Source organism: Brachionichthys hirsutus, unplaced genomic scaffold (assembly GCF_040956055.1).
Source record: "Brachionichthys hirsutus isolate HB-005 unplaced genomic scaffold, CSIRO-AGI_Bhir_v1 contig_1324, whole genome shotgun sequence".
NCBI lineage: Eukaryota > Metazoa > Chordata > Actinopteri > Lophiiformes > Brachionichthyidae > Brachionichthys > Brachionichthys hirsutus.
In genome coordinates, this window is record NW_027180574.1 from 1 (window position 1) to 16,941 (window position 16,941).

At 40.9% G+C, this 16,941-nt stretch overlaps 1 protein-coding gene across 1 annotated transcript; it reads left to right on the forward strand.

Annotated features, from left to right (window-relative positions):
• The first annotated feature begins 1,937 nt into the window (after nucleotides 1-1,937).
• Nucleotides 1,938-16,941, forward strand: LOC137916015 (NADH dehydrogenase [ubiquinone] iron-sulfur protein 4, mitochondrial-like). Its single transcript, XM_068759138.1, has 5 exons — nucleotides 1,938-2,065; nucleotides 3,488-3,566; nucleotides 14,830-15,002; nucleotides 15,186-15,259; nucleotides 16,745-16,941. Exons 1-5 carry the CDS (start codon nucleotides 1,968-1,970, stop codon nucleotides 16,846-16,848), a joined length of 528 nt encoding a protein of 175 aa, XP_068615239.1. The 5' UTR covers nucleotides 1,938-1,967; the 3' UTR covers nucleotides 16,849-16,941.

The following is a 16,941-nucleotide window of genomic DNA, read 5'->3' on the forward strand; positions in this document are numbered from 1 at the left end:
GTTGCACATTTGAGGATGACACAACAATTGCTTACGCTAAACACACACACACACACTAACATACTTAATGAAAGGGAGGCTGTGTGCCAGTGGCTTTCTGTCAGTGATTTCTCTGCTCTTGTAGTCCATATTCATACAACAGCTACCATATATTCTCCCACATAGCGATTACAGAAGACCAGGAGGAGGTTGAGGAAGATGAGGACTCAGACTACATGGCCTATGTCCATATATCTTCTATACTGGATGGATAGGCCCCCATCACTTGGGGAACAGTCGTAGGGCAAGGAATCATGTCTATACTGTAAATTATGTGTATGCTTATTTATTTTTTACAGAAAAGGAAGTATACATATAGTTCAGTCTTCTAGATGTTTATTTATACTTTTGTGTTTTATAATTTATACATTTACAATGTCAGGCTTACTATCTACCATGATATATTGTGTTACCACTCATCGCCTTTTTGTTGCTACTTTCTTCCTTTTTTTTTTATCATGAAGAGATATATTTGTCTAAAGAGAAGCAGTGTTATTTATTTCATGTTACCATGTAAGTATAAGTCCTCCACAAGCTGTAAATTGCTTCCCTGAGCTGTAAAAATCTGCTTGTTTCTGTCAAATCTCTATCACAGATGTTTATGTCACACATACGTAAATGCATGTTTAGGCTGTGTGTTTATTTATTGGAAATATATCAATCATTTTATGTACAGAAGTGTTTCTGGTTTGTTTACAACTCATGACCAAAGGGATTATCTCAATGGTTTTTGCAGAAAAATGTAATAGTTGCAACACAGCAGTGATAAAATGGAAGAAAAAAAAGAGCCATGTGTTTTTCTTTTCTTATATATTGTTTTAGATTCTTCCGATTTAGCCCTTTAGATTTGATTCCACACAGAGCTGATAACTTTAGACAATATTCAATAGCATGTATTTAGTCTGAATTCATTATAGTAGAGGTAAGTTTTGGACAATACTTGATTATGTTGTAAACAATGTGCCATTAACATTTGTGTCTTGCCAATGTGTTCCATATTGCTCTTGCAAACCTAAAATAGGATTAACGTTTTGCAGTACTGACACTACATTAGACGTCATCTTTTATTTTCAGAATGCATTTTTATGTTAAAACATCACAAGAGAAAAAAAAATCAGTTATGACTATATAGTTTTGTATTTTTTATGTAAATGTCATATGTACATACAAAGTTTGATGGTATTTGTACAGATATGAAGAGTGAAACAATAAAAGTTCTTTTCCTTATGCCTTTTCTGACTGTTGTATCATTGATTGGAGACTTACATTTAAACAATATATCAACTATAAATTAATTTGATTCAAGGAAGAAATTTTAATCCTATACCATGTGGGACAACAAAACACAATCAGCTGTAGCATTAGAAATATTTATCTTCTATCAGAGACTTTACATCACTTATTATTGACAGATACAATATAGTACGAGATATGGAAACATTGAAATTATGCACTCACACAAAAGCAATATCTTAAAACAAAACACTAAAAAACACAAAGTCAATATGTTTTAAAATAGAATGTTTAGTACAACAAATTATTTTATTAGCACTACACCACTCAATACACAGTGAATATGAGGTATTCAGAAATTGAATCACCAATTGTTTATTGGACAACAACATACCGACTGAATATTTTTATTCTTATCAAATAAAATGAAAGGTAGGAGGATAAATTAGAAAATAGACTTCACATGTGGAGTAATTTTAAAAGCCACGGGCAAATAAGATCATTTTGTGTGCTGATTTACATCCCATCAGCACCACAGGCATTGTCTAGATGTGTGTGGACAATCTCTGTCTGTAATACATCCCTGTAAACTAATTTTAGTTGGGGGGGGCACCAGGCTCGCACTTCTGGTCAGCTGATTTCGTCATCCACTGTTTGATGTTTGGTGTTTGTTCCTCCACGGCCGCCGTAGTTCCATGTTAACAACAATCATGGCGTCCTCAATGTCACTTTTCAGTTTGGGACGTCTGTCTGTCATGAATGGAGCCTCCAAACTGGTCCTGAATTCTAGCAGGTAGTTTCTCTCTCTCTCGCTGGTTTACAATTAGTTTTATATTTGCGCGTGATATCACGAAGCAGTTGTTTCTAAACTTGTAGAAAGACGAGGCAGGTAGGCCTTACGCCTGTTTATCAAGCTCCTCGGTGATTGTAAGCTAGCGAGCCTGAAAACATAAAGCACTTATCGCAAAGAGGCTTTTTGGCTGTGATGGAATTATTATGTGACTTCAGGCACTTGGTCAGTCAATTTATAGCAAACTTGGTGTTTTAGTATGCCAGTATTATCCCCTGTCCTGATAGCATATGGGCTACAGAGCTAAGTAGCTGAACAGTTTAAACAGAAATACGGTTAAGAGAGAACGCAGTGAAAAGCTACTCCATAAAATATATAACCGGAAAGGCCAGAATAAACTACTTTATTCCAGGTAACGCAGTTGCTGCTGTTGATTACAAGGAAGCTAACAGCTAAAATAGATACAGTTCAAATGTTCAGCTATTTTTAACTGCAGCAGCCTCTGCAGAAGTCTTTAGTTTTAGATGTCACATTGCTGAAAACATTATGTTTTTCATAATTATAATGCGTCTCTCTAAAAATGTTAACTAGAAAAGCACTCGAAGTGCGCAAACCTCTGCCAGGCAGCTCATTTCCCTCATAATTAGATCTACGCCATCCACATGGTGATCTGGATCATCATCAAAATGTTCTGTATTTTTAACTGATTTTTGAATCTGTAAATGGAATTTTCAATATAAATTATTATATATTTTTTCCCCCTGACCTTATTTTGGATCAGATCCAGAAGACCTTTTTCATGATAGTGCATATCAGACCCCCTTATGACTGTGATTTTTGGATAGTCAATTTAAATGCATATTTTATAAGATATATATATATATATATATATATATATATATATATATATATATATATAGTCTCCATAAGTAAATGGGGAAAACCCTTTTAAAAAAAAAAAGAAAAAATCCAGATTGCTCTCAATTTAATGGGCTCTAATGAGTTACAGTGGTGTTGTTTATTTATTTATTTATTTTTTGGTAAAAATAAAATATGAGCTAGTTTTCATGTACGTCTTTGTTTAAAAAACGCACATTTTAAGTAAATCTAAAACTAGGATGGCATGTTGTGACAAAACAAGGCTGAGCATTCTAAATAAGCTACACAGGTATTTCCTGATTGTGGATGACTTCCAACATTAAGCGTGTCCCTTCATGAGATGAGGGTGAGGGTCTGCCAGAGATGCTCCAGATAGAACTCGTTGGTAGGAGAAATTCCCATCACGTCTTCTTGCCATACTGCTTTCTCCAAGATAGTCAATTTTGCAAAGTGTAAGATGTTTGCATAATTCACCTGTAGCATTTGTGGCTTGTCTCCCTTTGACAGGATGTGTTTTGCAGCTAACGTTTACCTCATGGTTTTCAGGTCTATATCCACATCAACATTGAGGCTGGCAGAGGAACAAGGACAGGACACGCAGCTTATTACTGTTGATGAGAAACTGGTAAGGAGTTTATGTTTGTCTAATCTACAGTCTTCCACATATTTTATTGGAAAACTTGTACAAAAGTTCTCCTAATCATCTGCCAAAATGAGCTTGTATAAGACAATAGACTTTCATAACATTATAACTAAGTACTGTGACCGTTACTTTATTGGTTACAAATAATTTATCAAATATACAAATATAAATCAATTAAAAAAATATATATAATTTTTTTTTAGACTTGTATCTTGGTGAAATGGTCGGTTAATTTCTTGTGTTTAGAAACGTTGATGTAATCATTGTTTTATTTATTTTTGTTCAAATTGTTTAAGCTGAGTGTTAATGTTTATAAATGCTGTAAAATAGTGGTAGGATCTAAATTAGCCTGGCTTCTTCCTACTCCCTTTGGAACATTGTATGATATGTTTTATTCTATTTTATTATTGAAAAATGTATGTAAAATATTGTAAATATGTGTATGTTGTTTGATTGAATGTATGTTGTATGAATTTATCAAGAAAACATTAATGAAGAAAACAAACAAACTCTGAGAACAGCAGTATTGATTAGTGTCCTTGCTCACAACAGGTAGATGTAGGATGCGATGGCTGAGTTAGCAGCAGTGTCTCTTCACATCGTTAGCATTTGTATCCAGTGGTATTCAATTTTAGCGTTCAAGGTAGAAGTTTTTGCATTTGAAGCAACATTGCTTATTAGAATTAGAAAAACAAAAAACCTCCCGCCAGTCTATTGTGGGACTAACGTTCCTTCAGGGTCAAAGCTGATGGTATACCAACTGACATAATGATGTCTGTACACAAAAGGTGTAATAATACAACAGACGTGTCACCCTGCATGCATTTTGTTCAAGTGCTTTGACACAAAGTTGTGCTGGTAGGATCTGTCACTCTAATGTAAAAACCTGGTGATGCAGGCGACTTCAGTTGTACATGTGCAGTGTTTAAGACTAAATATGCGAGGCAGCAGCATATTGTCTGCAAAAGGAGAAAGAGTTTGACCATTCTCGTTCCCGGGTTCAAGCGGGATTGATTGACAAATATGTCGTCTCAATTATTTCAAGAATCGAAAGCAACACATTTGTTTTGCCACCACACTTTGGCCTGATCTATATTTAAGGTTAAAATTCAGTGTTAGTCGGATATTCAATCAATAGTGATACAAATATATATTTATTATTTCCATTCTTGGTGTGGTGTGGGGTCTTAGAGGTAACATTTTGAGGAAGGTTTTTCCCATGTGAAATGTGCCTAAAGATGGGCCCATTTGTCCAGCCAAACATGGGGTCATCAGGTGTATTGTGTGTGCCAACATCAGCCACCTTCGCTCAGGCAACCCAGCCAGCAATGAAGAGCTTTTGGGTGGGTCTTGGTACAGAAGGCTCGAGTCTCAATCTATTCTGCTTAGCCCAGCGTCTTTGCAGCATAACTGGTGATGATATTTGATGCAAGTGTTCTGTCATTAAAAGATGCAGGAAATATGAGATCACATAGACTGAGGGAGAGTGTGGTCATCTGCTGTGGGCTTGTTGTGGGGATGCTGCGCGTCGGGAGTGTTGTCGTGCTTTTGTTCCAGGCTAAGGCCAGCCACACTGGCAGGCAAACCTTTGGCTAGGCAGAGTGTCTGTCTCTGTCCTCTCACTGAGAGGAACAGCAGAGGAGAGGATAAAGGGGCCTCTAAAAACGGGGAGGGGGTGAAAGAAAAGAAGTTTGCGTGGATAAAAGTTTGCAAGACACCGTGAGACTCATGGCGTTCCTTTGCGGCATGCGGTTGCTGGCGATGGCGGCGTGTTCTCTAATTGTCACCCAGACAGACCTCGAAGAGAGGCCCGCTGCAGTTTACAGTACAGTGGCCTCCATGTCACATGGAAGAGGGCAATGAGATCACTCCCTTTTGGGCATTCAGCATATGTCAGCACGCTAGTCATTAATCAGGATATCAATAAGTGTGAATTGCTTTCTGGTTAGACCGATCAAACAAAGGTCTTGTTCCACTGAGGTTGTATCGAGTTTGCACGCTGTCCCAATTCCTCTCTTCAGCAGTCGAAGGAGATAGTGTTGTGCTGTTAACTTAATAGTTTTTGAATAACTTTTAAATGAGGTTGCATCCTGACCAGGGTGAACTAGATTTTGAATTTACAGGAAGTCACATCTCTGTACTTTGACTTGCTGTCGAATATATGAACTCCAACATCCACTGAACAATTTTACTATAGGATGCAGACAGAGAAATAATGAAGTACTCTGGTTTAATTATTGGTTTCTGTAGTAGAGTCAGCCAACTTTAAATTTCTGTTGTTCTCCAACTCACAACCGTGGCTACCAACCGTGGTTCCACTTGTACAGATAGAGCAATGGGAAGACGGAGAGCTAGAGAAAAGACGGCTCCAGAATGAGTACTTTTAGGTGTGAAGTTTTTCTTTTCTTTTTGTCTTGTTTTATGGTACAGTGGTACCTCGACTTACGAATGTCCCTACATCCGAAATTTTCAGGTTACGAAGTTTCTGAATGGGAAAATATTGCCTCTTGTTACGGAAGCATTTCAGGATACGAGGTGAACTCTGGGAGCGGCGAATAGCGCTATTCGCCGCTCCCAGAGTTCACCGAACGTAAACAAACTTGTAGCTGCTCTGCCATCTGCCTGGCAACCCGTTGCGTATGCGTGTATCTCAGCATGCTATTCGTGTCCCCCTCGTGTCACCCGGAAAAAGTGTTGACAAGTCGGGCTATTGCTCATTATGATGACGTCTGCCTCGCACATTTCCGACGGATTGTCAAAAGCCGGCAAAAGCAGACGTCATCGGATCAGTTTTTCAAGAAACGCGAGGCAGAAAACACCGCAAAGGACCAGTAAACAAAGAGGACAAAAAGTAACAGCTAACAGGTAGATTAATATTTTTAAAAAATATCATAATGTAGCGTCCGTCGGACGCTGGAATAAGCACACGACGGGTAACTCTCTGTGTGTGTGGGTGCCGCGAGGAGGAGGAGAACGGGAGAGCTGCGTAGCTCCCGCAGCTCTCCCGTTCCCCTCCTCCTCCCCGCGGCACCCACACACACACACCGCCCCTCCTCCCTGGATGCCTTTGCGGACTCTCTGCAGCGTAGGAATAATGAACACTCCTAAAACATGAACCGTTACAATACTTTTGCGGGGCTTGGAACGGATTAGTGCATTTACATTCAAAATGCGTCTCTACTTACGAAGTTTTCACGTTACGAGGTTAGTCCCGGAACGGATTAAATTCGTAAGCTGAGGTACCACTGTATATCAAATATCTTTGGGTTTTGGACTGTTCAACAAAGAAAAACCACAAACACTGTGGCTATTAGCGTTTCGAACTTTCCTCATTTAAATGCTCAGATAAATGAGGAAAAAAAAAAACTTGCCTGAAGTTCAAGCTTTTATTTTTTGCACTAGTAAAACGTTGACGGCATCGTCTGAATTTCAGAAGTCATGCCAAATAAAAAGACGTGCGTGATGGAGCGCTAGTGTTCCCCAGTGAGCCTATGCCAAACTGCTTTTGTTTGTAATTAGTGTTTGATTAAGCATGCTGGGCAGCTCCCAGGGTCTGGCTGGCTGGCCACTGATACGCAGCTTTACACGGAATGTCTGTGACCTCCCAGCCAGGCCTTTGCACTGCTGTCTGGCCTTTTGCAGCAGTAACTGTGGTTATAACCTGAGCAACTGCCCCAGCGTGCCGTAAGACGGTAACTCTCACCTATGCCTGTGAACCTCTACGCCTGCTCAAGTCTGAGCCAAGTACAGTCTCTCACGCTACATAAATACAACACTGTACTCTTAAAGTGCTTGTGAAGCCTTGTTATAGAGTTCTCCAAAGGCACAAGGGTTTTACGAGACTGACGACAGTTATTAGTGTGAGAGATGAGATGAGGGAGAGGAAGACGACGGGTAGAGGAAAAGGCTTTTAAATTGGTGGTGCCATACGATGCTTCTTTTGGCCACCTGCTGGTCCCGAGCTCCCCGAGAAGCACCATATCGATACCGAACTTAGCGCGGACACCCGATCGGCATAGTCCGCTGCAGCTCAGAGCTCCTGAGCTCAAGCGATCCGCCAGCCAGCCTCCCGGTAGCTTGGATTACAGGCGCACGCCACCGCGCCCAGTATGGGCGGTATGTTGAGTTTGCTTAGTTGAAATCTTTGGCTTTCCTGCAAATTTGGACCTTAATGCTTGTTTGGCAAGTCGCGTTACATCTGGACAAAATGCGGGGTTTGATTCTGGTAAGGTAGATGACTCTAAAGGCAGGTTTTGGTTGTTTGTGAAAGGCCTAAATTGAAATCAGATTGAAAAGTACTCCGTCTGTCTAAGTCTCCAAGTGTGTCCTCTTGTGATATCAGAAAATTCCCCAATACAGAGATCACTCCAAAGAGACCGGTTACACAATATCATCTCAGTGCTGCACAATGAGGCACTTCAGATTGTTTTGTGATGTTTTAACACTAATTACTGCAGAATTTAATGTTTGTTTGAGAATTTTGTTGTGCGGAGTCCCTCAAACTGCAACCTCAAACAGATATTTGCATTTTACATCTTGAAATAGTAAAAAAAAAAGAAAAAAAGTGTGAAGAACGATGAACCTTAAAAAAAACCCAGCCCGCTCTGCTGTAAGTGAATAATTAACACAAGCAGTTTAAAGTTTACACTCTAGGTGTGTATACACTCCAGGGTTTATCCTCAGACACAGATGGACCCACAATGAAGAATACCCCCCATTACCCCCCCCCCCCCATCCTCCTCTCTTGCCCTTCCTCCCTCCCTTTCACATAGACAACTTAATTGTCTGTTTTGTCTGGTTGGCCTCACATACGACAGACTTCTGCAAAAAATGTCACAGCTCAAGTTTTGAGTGTTGCATCAGAGGATGTTGGTCTTTGAAGAGTGCCAGGCTTTATTATGCATCTTCTAGATAAAAGCGTTTCATTCATTAGCACTCTTCCATAGAGATTAAGCCTCTTAAATGGACTCCTCGTCAATTGTAGTGCTGGGTATTTATAGGAAGTGTCTAGATGCTAAGTGTTTTGGGTTTGCAGAGCAGATAGAGAAATGTCACATGTTTATGTATTCTGATGCTGCTGTAAGTTCAATATATTTTTTAAATGCAAATGCGTGTTGAGCTCAGTCGGTAAAACGTTCTCTTCGTATGTTGAGGCTGCAGATTCAACTCTCACCTAAGACCCTCTGTTGGATGTCCTCCCCTCACGGCGCTCCCCGTTTTCCGTGTCCTCATCAGCTGTCAAAATAAGGCTGAATAAATCCAGAAACTCTGGTTCCAGGTTATTACATATAAATATTTTGTTCTTGTGTATGACAGTGTACAGCATATCTATTTTATTTTTTTAGGGATGGCCAAAATATCAAATCTTGTATTGATAAATATTGGGCTGATATTTCCATTATATTTTCAGCTATTGTCCAATTATAAAATGATATCTCATGACATCAAACTTCGCGCTGAAGTAGAACAAACATATAATCTCCAGGATGCTAGTTTTGTACATTTAAATGAAAGTACCGCTTCACCTTTCTTACCTTCAGGTATGTATGAACTGTTGGGTTTTTGTTTATTTCTAGCAATCATAAGGAGTACGTAACCATATATCATGGTTGTTGGTCAAATGCTTTTTTGGATTTTATTGCTTTGAGATGATTTACTGGTCATATTTTGGTATCTAACCATTTCCATAGACCAGGGGTCGGCATGATAAAGGTCGCCGACCCCTGCCATAGACCCAACAATGAATCGGTTGTGATGTGTTTTTCATTCTAAATGAACATTGACTAATCGGTTGATTAATCATTAACATAGACACAGACAACTTTATTGGCCCCATATGGGAGTTGCATATGTGTACCGGCAGACGCTCAAGCCAGCTGCTGTCTGTTCTCCTGTGCTGAGCCGTCCGTGAGCTAGCAACACAATATTTGTTTCTATCAGAGACACAACCACTTGGCATACTTTCTCCACTTCAAAGATGTCTGAAGGTGGGAACCGGCCGAGGTGATGACTGAGGCTCTTGGTCTGGGTGTGGACTTGACAGTGAATGGTTAAGGGTGATGTGATTGGCCTTTCACCACATGCTGACTCAACATGATTCGGCTTAGCGGACCTCGTGACCCCTCATGGCTGCCGAGCTGCAGTTTTGACCTACAGGTTCTCTGTCGGCCTCTAATTGTGTCATGGGTGTCGTGAGGTCCCCCAGAATGCATAGCAATGTGGAAGTGATGCTAGAAAATTTGTCTGAGCTGCTGAAGCACAGACATTCGTTTTTGGCCTATTGTTTTGGTTTGGTTACTGTTCAAACAAGAAAATTGATAAATTCTTCAGATCACATGTGTGAAGTCTTACACACACACACACACACACACTGCTGTGGTTTGTGTGTGTGTGTGTGTGTGTGTGTGTCAGCAGTTTCACTCTTAATCTGGGCTAGTAATAAATAAAACTGTTCAGGGCACGTGTAATTAACCACTAAATCATGCATGATTATATATTTGTTTATGAATGCATCTGCTCAAATTGTTTTTGATTGAAACTTTGGTCTATAAAGTTTTCGAAGACACAAAAAAAAGCCTCTTATTCAATGGAGACATCTTAAATGTCTTGTTATGTCTCATAAACTGTACAAACCCAAAGATTCAGTTTCCAGCTGTATAAAAGCATTGAAACCTCACTTTGCTGAAACTAGAAAACATTTGATGTTTTAGCTTTATTCATTAATTTGATGAGTCAACATCATCGATTTCTGGGTTGGGAAGTTATTAAAATAGTTTTTCCTGGACTATGAATGATTTCCTCTGACTATGAGGGGTTGTTTTTAAAAGTATTTTTGTTAAAACAACAACTAATATCTGAACTGTGGGATTATTTTACCAACAGATGTTATTTTTTTTATGGTTCATATTCAGTCTAAAATAATCCCCTGTCTTCCTGACAAATCACAAAGGGAGTATCAAGTGAGAGTGAAAAAGACAAGGCAGTTCACTTCAGTTCCTTCAAGTGAATGAAAGTGAATGTGTTCAGAGGACACCGTCCTGATACTTCTACCTGCTCAAGTCCCTCTACATTCAGTCAAACCCCGGGACATGTCTTGCACTCCAGTGTGGACCGCCGCACAGATTGCATATGCCTCAAACATCCGCGTGATTTTTGTTATGTCTTATTTTCAGTTCTCCGTACTTAGAGATTTTTTTTTTAGCTGTCAAACCAGATTTGCCTGCAGGAAATGTACGTGGAGTTTTCACCTGCAAATCATCTGACGGATGTGTGAAGTGATGGAGCCTCCATGGATGCTGAAAGTTCACTGAAAAACACACACAGCTGTAGAGAAATGTTTTTTCTCTTACTCTGGTTTCTGCCCGACCGCATGAATCACTTTCAGTGATGCGTTTTAGCATGTCTTTTATGATTCTCGACAGCTGCCTGGTTTTATACAATGAGCCAATTATAACTTTATGGATGAGGTTAGGAACCGTCCTGTGCCAGAAATAGAAAGAGACTTTAGTAATGTTGATAGTTTTGGGCAAAGTAAGGTGTTGTGAGCTACGATACCAGATACCAGGTAGCCTACATTAAACAAAGGTTCACAATGTTCAAGCTGCGCTCCGGGGGAATGTTGTGAGCCACACTAACAAAGCAGAAGTCATTTAGTCTTGTGCACCTGCAGTACAGAGTGAAATGTAAAATCTTAGGCCGTAGAAGAACACTTGGCGACGACATGAAAATGAATCGATGAATGAACGAATGCATTCTGCTCGTCTTAACAGCGATTTCTTGTCGTGGCTAAACACACACTTTTAAATTACAAAAAGCCTGTCGTAACTGTGAGTCGTCTTAACTGAATATGTTAAGACGACCCCCCCCCCCCGCACACACACACACACACACACACACACACACACACACACACACAATCTACTCGTCTCTGCCCACTGCCTGCATCGTATCTTGTTAATTTAAATTCCAAATGTAGTTGGCAAAATGTTATTTTATTCCTTCCTTTCATTTCTTTGAATGAAATTCATTTTACCGGTTTTGTTCTATTTATTTAATAGATGTTAGATTATTATTCAGGCGACTGAATACAGAGCTTATATATTTTCTTCTTGCTTTTGGATATGTTGTTATTTCTCTCATTTTTAACCACTTCAGTATATCAAGTGCTCTGAATGTAGTCTTCCACTCTAGGTCTCTGTTGGAGCATTAGGGGCACCAGCTTTCAGCATTCCGGTGGACCCAGTGGCCCCACAGTGACAAGCCCCTGCACTCTTTATTTGGCACGTAGCCTGGAGGTGTCAGAAATATCGACACGCTTTCACGTGACGGAGACTTTGCCAGCCTTTTTCCCCCTTTCTTAAGCCCGTTTTTCTGTCTGCCCAGCCAGGTATTGAAGGGCCCCATGAAGCCCCTGTGAATAGTGTCAAACTTGATAGTTCTCATTTTGCTTCCTGTACATGGCAGAAGAAAAAGTGCCCACCGTGTGGGTTTCCCTTTTGTGATGGCCCTCTCTAGTCTTCCTGGGAACACACCGCATTCCAGCCACAATCATTCCCTTTGTGAATCCGGGCATTGTGGGTGAGTCTGTTATGGCGATAACCCCGCTAGCTTTGAGTGTAATGCATGCAAGTATCCTTGAAGTCTAGACTCGTAGTTTTTCAAACATTGCCAGATAATGACCAGAGTGTTTTCACTGACTTGGCAGAGCTTTTGTTTTGACACATCCTCTCTCATTCATGAAGGACCTTTTGTGCTCATCCACACCAAAGATGTGATTTAAGGTCTGCTACATCTGGACAAAGTATTGCACCAGCACCAGTTTACCATACATGGGCTTCATGTTAGTTATGGTTTATGTAACATGTTTAGGCGTAACCATAGTCTGGCCTGCTAATCCCAAGGGTATAGTTACCTCCGCCAAGGAGGTTGTTTTTGACTCCGTTTGTGTGTCTGTTTGCATGATTACGGAAAAACTGCTGGATGAAAAATAATCTGAGGATCGGTCTTGGTCTAATTTAGATCCCATTAAATTTCGAGAGTGATCAGAATGCCTGTCTGGATACAAACAAATCTCGATTGTCCCATTTACTTAAAATGGAGGCTTTAAAAAGATTTGCCATGTCTTGTGAAATATGCATTCAATTCACTCACCAAAAATCAGCCTTAAAGAGGTCCGATATGCACCATCATGCAAAATGTGTTCTGGATCTGATCCAGAATGAGGCCAGAAAAAAAAAACAAATGTTAACATTAAAACCTATTTATGATTCAAAAATCAGTTAAAAATTCACATCAACTCCAATTCACCTTTACTTTTCATGATGGGTGTATAAAGAGACCAAAAACAATCTGGAACCTTTTGATGATGATCCAGATCACCATGTGGACGGTGTAAATCTAATTAGAGGAAAGAGCTGCTTGGTGGAGGTCTGTGCTCGCTGAGTGCTTTTCTAGTTTGCGTGTCTAGAAGAAGGATTATCTTGCCTCTATCCTCCAGAAGAAACCAACTGCTTCATGTTTTGAAGAGAAAATATGATCCTCAATTTAGAAAGTGCTTTTGGAGATGGGTTCTTTCCCTTGATTCGCGGCATCACTGGTTAAAGTTCACTGCTTATAAAGCATTTTAACGTTTTCTCTTTGCACAGAAACGGCACCTTGAGCACGTTTAATGGTCAAGGTGCTGCAGTCTCCAAGGTGAGAACGAACCCCAGGCCTCTCTCACACCGTCTCGTGTGTTATTGTGTCATGAATCGTTCACCGTTACCCTCTTTGGGTGAGGTGAACATGTTTTCTTCCTCCCTGTGACAAGAAGGAATTGTTAAGGTTAAGTAGATAGGGCAGCCGGAAATAATTACCAAGCACTTGAAGTTTTTTTTCTTTCTCCTCCTCCTTTGTTTGTCTCTTCCCTTTCATTTTTACCAATCTTTTCAAAGTGCAGGCCCTTTTTATGAATAAATTCAGACGGGTCTTTCCTCAGAGCATGGCCAAAGATGTTGCTGAAATGAACAGTACTTTAGCACCTTTTATTTATCAGCCTTTGATACCGTTGGAAGCTCCTTTTTGTGCGGAGTTCAAGCAAAGCAACCCCCTTTCTACAAATCATTTGGCAGATGACAGACAATGATGAAAATTAGATTCTTTGAAGTTGTAATGGCCATTGAAATGTGTAAAATTCTTGCATTGAAAGAAGAGCACCCTGGAAAACCCTCAGCCTTGGGTGGCTGGTGCCGGCACGCTGGGAGGTTCGTCTGTGTTTTGTCGCCGACTTCCCTTTGCTTGTTTGCTAATTCCCCGAAGAGTTGGGCCAGATCCTTGATAGGAGCTTGAAGGGGCTCCAGTTGCATTTGGTGCATTGAGCCCCCCCACCCCCCTCTTGTCGCACTGGCCTACTTTCTGATGGTCTGGAATGAATCACCTCCACTATTAGGCATTAATTTCATCCACCTCAAAGAGCATAAATAACAACATAAAGATGGTGTGTTCTCTTATTCAAAGGGAATACTCTTAGCAGCGGTGACTTTTTTTTGCCTCTGCTTCCTTTAATTTTGCTTGGTAATTAAGGTATTAAGTTTTATTCAGCCTATCAAATGAGTTTGTAAAAACGGAATATAAATCGATGAAATAAATCTGCGCAGTAAAGATTCATGTGCTTGTTTGCTTTTGGCAGGCATAAAAAAAAAAGCCCACAAAATGAGCATGAGATCACAGAATCCAAAATTCAATCCAGACATGGAGTTTGACTTTATTTTACTGTGTCTATAAAATGCGCTCGCACCTCTCTGAAGAGGTCTTTGAACTTTTTCTCCTCTAAATATTTAAAACAAACAAGAAAATCTACCTCAAACTGAAGAGGAGCAAAAAATATAAAACAGGAGACTTTCGATAGCAGCTGAATATTTTTGATTTTTTTGACGCCCTGTTCTAAACGCAGTATGTTTAAACACCTGCAACCCAACATTTAGATTTCCTTTCTCATCAAATACAAACACACTCAATTTGGAGGGAGAGAAATAGAGATCAGTCACCAAGTGAAGTCTTTCACTGCTTTGGGTTTTATTTTGTCTGCCATTTGTTGAATCTCCTCTACGTTGCACTGAGCAGTAATTTTGGACACACGTTTTCTAGTTTTATTTTTCTTTCTTTGGTTCTTGCCATGCGTCTGATCCACATCTATCTATCGGGAGTAGTTTGAATTAAATTGCAGCACCTTGATTCTTACGTTTGAATTTCTGCTTCCCCTTCCAAGGACATCACCACGGTGACGGGGGTTCCAGAGGAGCACATCAAAACGCGCAAAGCACATATATTTGTGTCCGCCAGGACGGCCATGCAGTCGGGAGTCAACGGCACCAAGAAGTGGAAGATGGACTTTGATACCAGAGAGCGCTGGGAGAACCCGCTGATGGGCTGGGGCTCAACGTAAGAACCTCCCGCTCTATCTGCGAGGAAACCGGGTTCAATTTAATCCCATTGTCACCATGAGACAAAATAAAAATAGAACTTTTGGTATGAAGTTAAGCTTCAGTACGAAGCAGAATTCACAGATTGGCTTTAAAGCGTTTATATTGTGCAGCTAACAGACTTCTCCTTCTCCTTCTCCAGTGCCGACCCGCTGTCCAACATGGTGCTCTCCTTCTCCTCCAAGGAGGACGCCGTCGCTTTTGCTGAGAAAAATGGTAAAAAAAAAAACCCACTATCACAATTATTGTAATTAACAATCGATTAGTCAGTAGGAGGTGCCTCTTTGCAGTTTGGTCTATTATCATACGCTAGATGACCTGAGTTACCATGGCAACAATAGGCTAGGAGTGAGAATCTGAGGTTTACCTGAAGTTACCTCAGTAACAATAAGGCCAGGTTTCTGATGTGTGTGTGTGTGTGTGTGTGGGTGGGGGGGGCTTTACAAGTCTGTGGGAAGCTTTACGAACAATGTGAAAGAAATTATCAATTAAAGGTGTGAGGCTTTACTGCTAGGCTAGTTCCTCTCCACAACAGCCACAGCTATCTGCCTTTCGGCCTCACTTGGGTTCCTATAGTGTAAACTGTGTTTGTTGGTTTGTTATCCCGCCATTAGTACGCGTTGAGTTTTGGGCATTCTTAACGGAACCTTGATTCTTGCCGGCGTTCTAATGGGAAAGCTCAAAACGGATGTCATTAGTTTTAGAGGATTTCCTAGACAAAAACACTCAAAACGAAAAACTTTGCACCAGATGCGTGACCCAGGGGACAAACTTTAATAAATTGGATCCGCAGCCCAACTTATGTCGGTTTAAAGCTTTTTGTTGTGGAAAAAGTTTGGCATCCTTTTTTTTATAAGCCTCTGTTAAACAATCGCTCAAGGCCGGGCATTTTTTTGTGCCTCAATGTTGTATATAAAGGGCAGAAAGATGTAATGAGGGGTTGTTGTTGTTGTTCTGCCTCTGTGGCAGCAGTGGAGGCAGAAAAAACAGGAAGGAAATGACGGCAATCAATGATGTCACACAAGTCGGTTGTATTGATCACGCACCAAATCCACGCTAACGTTAGAACAAGGCAATCTACAAGCATTTTGTTTGTGACCCACCAGTGGGCGACTGAAGAGCAACTAGTAGCAGCTAATTCACACAAGAGAAGCAACGCGTCTTCAAATGGGAGGGGCAGCGCGAGGCCGAGGCCCCTCCCACCAGCACTGCTATCGTGGACCCTTACAGGTGTGCATCTAACAAATTGGATTCAGCCTGCTTCAACTAATAAATGAAGTACGCCAAACTCTCCCAGTGATTCTCCAGGATTCCATCGGCTGACGGTCATAAAGCAGCACCTGCTAGAACGCATTTGTTTGCAACGAAACGATGACCTGCTAACACGTCAAGTAATCAAACGCAAAGAGAATTCTTTTGATCAACAGACGAATAAATGGCGAGTGAAACGTGGTCCGTCTTCTTCCGTGGAACAGAACCTTCCCTTCTCTCAGTGAACCCAACCATCTGGGAGAGTTTGTTGAAACTAAAGCAAAGGAAACTGGCTCGCTCTGTTTATTGCACCATGAAAGTGATTAGTGGAGTTTTGACTACACACAGCCTGCTGATGTCTCCAAAACACCTCATTGTGCTTGGATCCCCGCCAAAGGGAACATGCGTGACGCTCTCGCCCCCATCGCTTACTCTGTGTTTGTCCTTCAGGTTGGAGCTACGACGTCACAGAAAAGAGGTCCGCGAAACCCCGGGTGAAGTCGTACGGAGCAAACTTCTCCTGGGACAAGAGAACCAGGAGGTCCGCGAAGTGAACCGAAGACGCCCATCTGTTGGCCGGACTTCAGTCTGTCCTGCAGCGGACCTGTATCACTCATCAATAAATAATTATGTACATGCGAACCAAA

What these genes read in the sequence shown, in the direction of transcription:
- LOC137916015 (XM_068759138.1), top strand. Translation starts at nt 1,968, where the DNA reads ATGTTAACAACAATCATGGCGTCCTCAATGTCACTTTTCAGTTTGGGA. An exon ending in CTGGTCCTGAATTCTAGCAG is followed by an intron (nt 2,066 to 3,487) that starts GTAGTTTCTCTC and finishes CATGGTTTTCAG; the next exon opens with GTCTATATCCACATCAACAT. An exon ending in CGCTTTTGCTGAGAAAAATG is followed by an intron (nt 15,260 to 16,744) that starts GTAAAAAAAAAA and finishes TTTGTCCTTCAG; the next exon opens with GTTGGAGCTACGACGTCACA.